The sequence below is a fragment of the Grampus griseus genome (assembly GCF_964374135.1).
Source record: "Grampus griseus genome assembly, chromosome: 1".
In the NCBI taxonomy this organism is placed as follows: domain Eukaryota; kingdom Metazoa; phylum Chordata; class Mammalia; order Artiodactyla; family Delphinidae; genus Grampus; species Grampus griseus.
In genome coordinates this window covers 46806420-46815299 of record NC_139017.1, presented here as the reverse complement: position 1 = coordinate 46815299, position 8880 = coordinate 46806420, and the positions used below count along the sequence as shown (strand labels likewise).

The window sequence follows — 8880 nt, the reverse complement described above, 5'->3', positions numbered from 1 at the left end:
AAGGAGCCAAGGCTACCTGCCAATGGCCAGTGAGGGACTGAGGTCTCCTGCCAACAGCCCTGTGAATGTGCCATCGTGGAGGTAAATCGTCCAGTCCCAGTCAAGACTTCAAGTGATTGCCGCCCTGGCTGTCATTTTGACTACAGCCTCATTAGAGACCCTTGTTGCTCCAAGATTCCTGACCTAAAGAAACTGTGGGATAATAAATGTTTATGGTTTTAAGCTGCTAAATTTGCAGGGCAACAATAGATAATTGATACAAGGGAAAAGTGTTTTATGCTGCTATCCTCACTTGTCCATTCTCCACATCACCCACATGGCCGAGCCCTGTCAACATTTCTGAGCATCAGTTCCCTCTTACAGAAAATACCAATAAAATACCATGTAGTATAACTGATACATACATGCCTAGTACTGACTCACTCAAAATAAGTGCTCAAGAAATTGTAGTTTTTGTCAGCATCTTGTCAGCTATGCAGCTTCTCCATGTGAGTTTCTGTCTATTGGTTTCAGATGCCCACTTCCCTCACGTGAGGTGCTAACCTCACACCAAAGTCAATGTGCATTGCCTGCCAGAGACCCCTAATCGCCTAATCCTTCCCGGGTGAGGGACTCATGGCTTCTTCTCCATTTCAGTACAGAGAGCTTTCCTCCCTCTCTCACTGTCTTCTCCTAGCCTCCATTCTTAACCCTAATTTTTCATCTCAGAATTTCAGCTTTGATCCTTCCCACTTCCTTCCTATGGTTGCTTTAACCGAAGTGAGTCAGTCTTACTGAAAAACTGACCACAGCCACTCGACTCCCACCCTCCCCCAGACCAGGGCTGCTTGGGCAGAGTGTGAGGGGGATCAGTGTTTACTCAGCCCATTCTTTCCCCTCTCCACCTCAAGTCACAGGGCTTTGAGTAGGGCTTCCCCAGCCACCATGCCCCGCCTAACAGACCGCAGTCAGCAGCCTATCTCACATTTGTCTGGTGGCTCAAGGAGAGAACAGAAATGCAGCAGCGTTAATCCTTGGGTAGCCTATCAAGTGGGCTCATTTGCTTATATTCTACTCTATTAGGTCCAACCTGTTGCCTCTGCTCAGCCCCAGGAGGATTTGGTAGAAGATTTTAGGTGTGAATTCTAATAACAGCCAACTGTGTGCACTAGGACCATCTCCTAGTGTCCGGAGACATGTAGCACTTTATCGTAATCCTCACAATAACACAGGCAAATTAATATTCACCCCTGGAACTTTGGAACTTGAAGGAGCAAACAAAACTAACAAAAAAGAAGACAAAGAAAAAGCCACCAAAACCTAAAATACACTGAAAAACTTCCTCTGCCTTGCTTTTTAATTTTGGTATGTACAGAATCTCATCCTTAGCCTTGAAAATCAGCATGATCATGAAGGATGATTCTTTAAAGGACTGAGTTTAGGGGAAGAATACGGTGGTCTTTACTATTGGCTTTTGAAGGGGTAACAGCTTTTCCCTGATCAGATCTGGAGGTTTCCGGTTTTCTGGGAGAGGGTAGCTGGCTTACTTTCTCTGGAATGTAGAATTCATGCATCTACTCTCTTCTATCTTGGAAACTTTGAGAGAATATTTTTAGCCAGACAGAAGTCAACTGACACCATAACATGATATTAATAAGACCCATTTATTTATTCAAAATTAAAATCTGCTATGAAGACAGACAAACAATGTAACATTCCCAGAGGAATTGAATTGCTTCTAGTTCAGACTGAGTTCTATTAGAACCAATTTTAGGTTGTTATAAATAACAAGCTGGCCACAGCTTTCAAGAGTGAAGTGGCTGGGAAATGAGGTCAGGGGAATCCCTCAGAGCCACTGGAATATTAATTGTCAGAGGCGCTCCCTAGTTTCTCTTCTTACGAGCGTAAGAGTCTTTGTAACACTCCGGGAGCCCCAGGCCCAGGGACAAGAGAAATTAGAGGGAGGTCAGGGAAAATAGCCCAACAGCTGTCAAGTGTGGTTAGGCTTGGAAATGAAGCTGCAGTTGACTCCTCAAGGAACAATTTTTTTTCCTTATATAACTTACAATTTCTCTTAAAACACTCGAATACCATAGGGTATCACCCTATGGAAACAGCTTAAACACAGGTGAAAATAATAAATATTGAAAAAATGTATAATATTGGGCTTCTTTCTAAATATTTCACAGAGAAGCTCAGTAAATAAATAGAAATGGGAGTTGAGGTATCAGAGGTAATAAATATTCTAGGAAAGAGGTACAATAGGGTTTTCCAGGGAGCTGGTTCTGCTCTCCCAGAACCCTGGATCAGATTTCAAAGATCTTCAGTTTATGTCCTAGGGTCTAGTAGAGTCGCCATCCTGGATGGTTTCTTCACTAGAATGCTTCAGTTTTTCATCTTTGTTGTCATGTAGGCTTCTATGTAGTTGATGAAGATGTCAAACTCACTCATGGCTTTGTAGACACCCCTCTCTTGGAGCTGTGTAGGAAGATAAGAAATGTTTAGTGAAAACCCCATCTGAGCAAGTAAGTGGGTTCTCCGCTTGGATGGTCATGACCCTGGGACCCAGAAGCTGTACTAGCTCCCTTGTGTTGGGGGATGAAGGACAGACCCTGGGGACCTGAGGATATGCCCTGCTGTCAGGAAAGGCTGTGCATTGGCCTGGACCACGGCCAATAGGCAGCAAGAGGAACATTCACTTTTGCAAAGCACAGTCTTTCAAATGGTGCCTTTTCAACAATTTTAAAGGTCATGTACTCACATGATGCTTATTCAAAATTTGATGAAAAGACATTAGGGGAACCACTTTGAGAGCAAGACATTGAGAGAAGGAGAGAAGGGAGCCTTTTTTGTGTTTATGTTCCCCCACCCATGGATTGAGGAGGTTCAGCCCTGTTGCTCTGGCCTACTGTCAGGGGATTCATGCCCCCTGATGTTGGAACCCTGCCCAGTGTCTGTCTCCAGCCCATGAAGAGGACATAGGCCCCATGGCTTCTGGGAAATGTGGGAGAAGAATTCATGGACAGTTGAAAGAGTGAAACCCCACTTGGTTTGAGAGCTGACTTTCTCAGGCACCTTGGGAGGTGTGACTGGAAGATGGAAAGAGAAGGGAACCAAGTCCACATAAGGGAGAGCTCTGCTTCCTGCTCTGAGTCTGGGGGAGTTCAGGCTGCACCCCTGGGTGTGTTTGTAAGTGCACGTTCACGTGTCAGCTTCCTGCACGTGTGGCTTCAGACTTGATTCCCAACAAGCTACTTTCTGTTTCCTCTGTCACTCTCCCCAACACCCAGCTCACTGTGTTCACAGCTGGCTGGCCAGCCCAACCCGCAGGCCTGCAAAGGCGGGGAGCAGTCATTTAGAAACCCCCCAAAACACTTCACAGAAAACAAACAGAACTGAGATGGCAGCTCCTCACTGGCTGAGGAGGTCACACCATTTGTTGGGTTCCCACACTCCCTCCGAGGGAAGTTCAGGGCCTGCTGAGCACCGGCCAACCTCCGCCCCTCGGGAGTGGGCAGAGGTCATGGCCCCCAGACCCTCCCTGCCAGCATCCCAGGCTCACCTTATTGAAGACACTCTTCACCTGCTCCACCGCTTTGCTCTTGTTTTCACAGGGCAGAAATCGATGCTGTGGAAGGAAAGAGAAAGTGTGAACAACACTGGCACCCGGGTCCTGGGTCCATTGTGCTTGGGGGACAACCCGGGAGCAGCGACGGGCCAGACTCATCTTGGACGCCTACTCTCCACAGCTCCTGTGAGGACGAGCCTACCTCGTCCTTCCCCACCAGACAGAGAAGAAACACAGCCCAGGGAGATTACTTGTGTTTCCCTAGGAGCTGCTCACAGCTGCTTACAAGGCTGCGTCAAACACCCAGGTCTTGCAGTTTCCTCCCCTGGCACGTCCCAGTGCCGACCAGAGCCTGAGCCAGTCCTTCTGTCCTTTCCTGCTTTTGTCCTGTCCCTCTCCATCAGCCCCAGCCACGAGGACCATTTCTAAGTCTCCGAGGAGCAGAGACACAGTCTCAGCTCTGCAGGCCAAACCCGTTGCATGGTCCTCTTCTACAAATACAGCCCAAATGATTTCTCAACATCAGTGAGGGAACAAAGGAAGCCAGTGGTGAGGGTATCATTTCAGTTGGAGAAATAAATGATCCTGGGGGATTATTCACAGACACTAGCTTGGGGCCGAGTAGCCCCCTGGTCCCTCTAAAATGCCAGGGAGAATCCTGTCAGTCAGTTGGGCTCCACTTGAAGCTCTGCTCTCAAAAGGTTAAGAAGACGTGGGGAGTGGAGTTTCCTCCCCCGGGACCCTTACCTCTGGCCCCTCCTGCGGGGCCCAGGTCCTTGGTCCCCAGGGACGAGGGAGCCCTGACTGAAGCTCTGGGCCCCTTTCATGTAGAGAGAGGGGAATAGCTAACTAATAACCCACAAATGACTCACAAATAACAGGAAAGCTATTGCAAACCTTCACATGTAAATGCCTAGCGGCCACCCCACCCTCTGCTCAGAGAGAAATGAGCAAGTGATGCGACTTCAGTGCCTGGCCGGAGGGAGAAGGCGCCTGCCGGCCTGTGTCTTTGTGTCTCCGCGTGGGAACCGGATTTGGGCAGGATGTTTCTGGAAGAGCCCAGAGGAGAGAGAGCCGCCTGCAAGGGAAAGAGCTGGCCTGCTACTCACACAGCGCCTCAGCCGCAGCCTGAGGGTCTTCAGCTTCTCCCCCAGGGAGTTCACGTGCTCTTTGATGTTGGGGCCATGGTTCTCAGCCTTCGGCATCACCTCCTCCAGGTAAAACTGGATCATCTCCGACAAGGCTTGGCAACCCAGGTAACCCTAAGGGCAGAAGCAAGGATGGGTGGTGACCCGGGAGGAAGAGCTACTGCTTGAGAGGACGGCTTTGTCCCCGGGGACCTTCTTAAGTGGCCACCTCCCCCCAGGACCGAGCCCTTAGTGACAGACCCCCTCCAGCTACTGACTATGTGCTGAGTTAAGATCTTCCCACTTCTCCTTTTCAAAGTGAGGGAAGTGGACCCAGCTCCTTGCAGGCGAGAAGCAGAGACGCCCTTAGTCACGCTGCACACCGCAGCCCCATCCCCGCCCAGCCCTCACCTTAAAGTCCTCCAGCAGAGACTGGCTCAACAACGAGTTGTCCAGCTGGTCATTCATTTGCTGCAAGAAGAACACAAGGAGAATGAAACCAAGGTTTGGGGAAATAACTGAAATTGACTGCTTTTCTCATGCCCTTTTATTTATAGAGTTTTTGATTCTTAATCAATGCAGACCTGGCCCCAAAATGGAAAAGAGAGCTTTCAAAACAGGACATTCAACGGTGCTGGAACTCTTAGTTAAATCAAGTCCTTCCCCTTGGGATCAAGTTCTTTAAAAAAATCTGGCTGATTTTGAAGGCAAGGCAGAAGCTTGCCTGGGTCCTGGACTTTCTGCAAAACTGTGTCACATGTGCAAGGGTCCCCATACCAACCCTTTGCCTCCCTCTGCTTTTCTGTCTACCCGCTGCCGACATCCAGCTGCAGCACTGAAAGTTCTCCGCGAGTGGGAAGCATCTCCTAATGCAGGTTTCCCCCTGTATGGTGCTACCCCAAACCATCCGTCTTTCAGGTTCTGGAGCCCTCTAAGCTGAGGCAACTTATGTTTCCCTGCCACAGGGTATGGGGAACATCTTCACCTCCAGTCAGACCCTTTGTGATCTCTCCCAGCCTATGAAGTATTGAGCTACAGAGAATTCTTATACAAATTTCCGAGCGTAGGAGAGATAGGAGAGATACCTTTCTGAAGGGAGCTTTTCCTGCACAATTTGCTGCAGCACCAGGGATTAGATTGACTCACTGAACCCACAGCTTGACCAGGGACTCTTACGAATTTCAGTTTGGCAGGGAATGGGTGTTGGGGGTGGAGGTGAATGAAAAGGAGGTTTTATAAGCTCCACAGGATGCCTCGTCAGGCAGTCCCAGGGAGGAAGGAAGGACAGGAGAGCATCATACTCACAAAGAAAGTCTTCACGCTGCTGAAGGCAGCTCGGAGCTCCCGCAGCATGTAGGGCAGGCTGTCTGGGAAGTGGATGCAGCTGTCCTTAGCCTGGGTGCCCTGGTGTTGGCCAGCTGCCACCCTGGCCAGGAAGATCAGGCAACAGAGCAGTGCTGAGCTGGGCATGGTGGTGTTCTGCCTTCTTCGTTCAGTCAGACTTGTGGTTTGGTTTTGCAAGAGCAAGCCCCTGTTGTGTAGACCTTCACCTACTGTGTCCCCCTTTTATATTGTGGGGCCTTGCCATTCATAAAAAGCCACAGTGTCACAGATTTCCTGGCAAAAGTTTCTTCTGATTAAAGCTCCTCCCTTCCCTAGACCTCTCCAACTTTGTATTCGTTGAAACTCTTACTCAAAGTTTTTAATTTTGCATCGTAAGCAAAAGAGATGGTTGAAAAATGAACTTCTGCATATGGTTATTTTTAGGAGGCGCTACCTCTCTCTCCCTTTTAAAATAATTTTTCAGCTTCTCTTAATAAAAAAAAAAAAAAGTTGAACAGCTGTTCTGTGCGCAGGGACCCGCAGTTGTGGGTTCCATTCACGTGTTCCTAGGTCACAGTGACGTGGACAAATTGGCCATTCCAGAATACACTGGGATTGAGAAATAACTGGGTCCCCCTCCCCAACCTGGGTTGATACTCAAGGCTTCTCCTTACTGGATTGGGAAGTCACCTCACCACTCCAGACCTCATCTTCCCCAGATGAAAACAGGAGTGTGAGCTAAATATCCTCAAAGCTGTCTTCTGGCTCTTTCATTTTATGTTCCAAGACTCCTTAAAGAGGCCAGCTTCCCACAGGACAGGCAAGGGTGTCGGACGTGCTCCAGGTTCCTTCTCTGGCCCTGGATTCATGTAGACTCTCAGATCCATGTCTCCAACCTCCTTGGCTAGACACATCCTCAGGGGGAATTAGTAAGAGTAGTCCACGCTTGCTGGAAGCTGTACCTGCCAGTCACCATGACCCTCATCTCCATTTTGCAGTGAGCAAACCGAGGCACACAGATATTAAGTACCCTGCACATGGGTGCTGAATGAGGGAGCCAGAATTTGCACCCAGGCCTGCCTGATACTCAGGCTGTGCACCTTTCCCTATTCTACACTGGCCCCAGTGTGCAGAATGGAAAATTTCCCTTAAAGAGTCACTAGGATTCTTCTGGGTTGTGAGCTTCAGTGGCTGGAGACTTAACATTTGAAAGATGGGGAGGAAGAAGTAAAAATAACAAAGAAAATAAGTTGAGATTCCATGAAGGCTGGACAGGAGGCCCTTTTCTCCCCTCTTACCTATCCCTTGTCTTCCTTCCAAAGAAGCCTTAGTTGTCTTGCTTTGGATTTGCACGTGTGTGTGTGTGTGTGTGTGTGTGTAGGGGCAGAGTAGCCAGATATGGTGAGGAATGTTGCACTACCGCTAGAAGGAAAGGATGGTGTGGTGACATTACTTCTACAGATATGAAGAAAGTCTTTGATTGGGCCTTGACCTCCCCCTTCTGCAGGGGCTTCTCCCACTGCCCCACTGAAGAGCTCTGATCTGGGGGGACAGGAGGCCGGGGCTCTGCCACTCAAACCTAGGGCAAGTCACCTGACCTCCCTGTGTCTGTTTCCCATCTATCCCAAGGGGACAGCAGTACCTGCCTTCTGTCTGCAGGGGGCCTTTGGGCTTCACATGGGATTGGGCCTGGGGAGGTAACAAGTGGATTCAGATGTAGGACATCTCCAGTGTTTCTGTTATTTTCTTGCCTTCTTGCATCAGCACTGGGATACCTCAGGTGGCCCTGGGCTCTGAGTGTGCCGCATTAAAGAAGCTCACTGCACCAGACAAGGGGGGCAGACATGCTGGGGCTGGGCTGGAGGGAGTGGGAGGAAGGAGGCATAGAGCCCAGGCTGCGGATATACCTTGTGGGTCAGAATCAGGGGACTGTAGTCTCTCTTCCCAACTCTTTGGGGAGTGTTGATGCAGAAGCCTAAGAATCACAAAGGGAGAAAGAACCTTTAGAAATAGGCGCGGAAGGGAACTATATTCAATATCCTGCGATAAACCATAATGGAAAAGAATATGAAAAAGTATACATATATGTATAACTGAATCACTTTGCTGTACAGCAGAAATTAACACATTATAAATCAACTGTACTTCAATCAAATTAAAAAAAAAAAAAAAAGAAATAGGTGTGGAGCTGACTCAGGAATTTATGCTCCTGCCAGATTTACACTGGCCTTAGGAGTTCTGAGTTTTGCCACGAGGAAGAAGAGGAAAGGGGTCAGGGGCTGGGTTTTGCACCCCTTCCACCTACTCCTTCCCTCTTGGCTCCTGGGTTTTCTGGGCTGTGTGTGCTTCAGCCCGTAGGGCTGACCCCTCTCTGAGCTGGGTGTTCTGGGTACCGACTCAGCCTGGCTGAACAGTCAGGCCAGAGGACCCAAACCCAGGGCAGACTACGAGGCCCCGGTTCTGGACCCAGGCAGCACAGATTCCCCTCTTACCTTTGTTTGCCACTGTGCCATGTGCTTTTCTCCACTACTAAGTCTACAACAAATGTCGCTGTCATCCATGTGCAAACTGCCTCGGCCAATCAGCTGTGAGCTCCCTGAAACAGGGCACTGTTCCATTACCTTTTGTGTATCTGGTGCCGAGTACAGGATCTGGCCCATGGAAGGTGCCAGGGACACAGCTTCCTTTTTTCTCTGTTGGGATGGGCATAGCAGAGTACCCTTTGGGCCTGGACCAGGGCTGGTCTGGGCAATGGCAAGCACTCAGAGCAACTCAGGAAGGCAGGCAGTATCTCTTCCACTTTCTTCTTACAATTTGAAATATTAAATACACACACACACACACACACACACACACACACACAGACACGCATGCACGCATACA

At 49.1% G+C, this 8880-nt stretch overlaps 1 protein-coding gene across 1 annotated transcript; it reads right to left on the bottom strand.

Annotated features, from left to right (window-relative positions):
- Positions 1-2222: 2222 nt before the first annotated feature.
- IL10 (interleukin 10) lies at positions 2223-6155 on the bottom strand. Its single transcript, XM_082677836.1, has 5 exons — positions 5980-6155; positions 5086-5145; positions 4657-4809; positions 3542-3607; positions 2223-2457 (listed from the first exon to the last, which is right to left on the bottom strand). Exons 1-5 carry the CDS (start codon positions 6142-6144, stop codon positions 2365-2367), a joined length of 537 nt encoding a protein of 178 aa, XP_082533962.1. The 5' UTR covers positions 6145-6155; the 3' UTR covers positions 2223-2364.
- Positions 6156-8880: the final 2725 nt, after the last annotated feature.

Excerpts from the sequence above, each read along its gene's own strand:
- IL10 (XM_082677836.1), bottom strand. The coding sequence starts at position 6,144 with ATGCCCAGCTCAGCACTGCTCTGTTGCCTGATCTTCCTGGCCAGGGTG. Across the intron at positions 5,146-5,979 it reads GCAGCGTGAAGACTTTCTTT|CAAATGAATGACCAGCTGGA; the intron begins GTGAGTATGATG and ends TTCTTCTTGCAG. Across the intron at positions 4,810-5,085 it reads CTCTGCTGGAGGACTTTAAG|GGTTACCTGGGTTGCCAAGC; the intron begins GTGAGGGCTGGG and ends TTCTGCCCTTAG.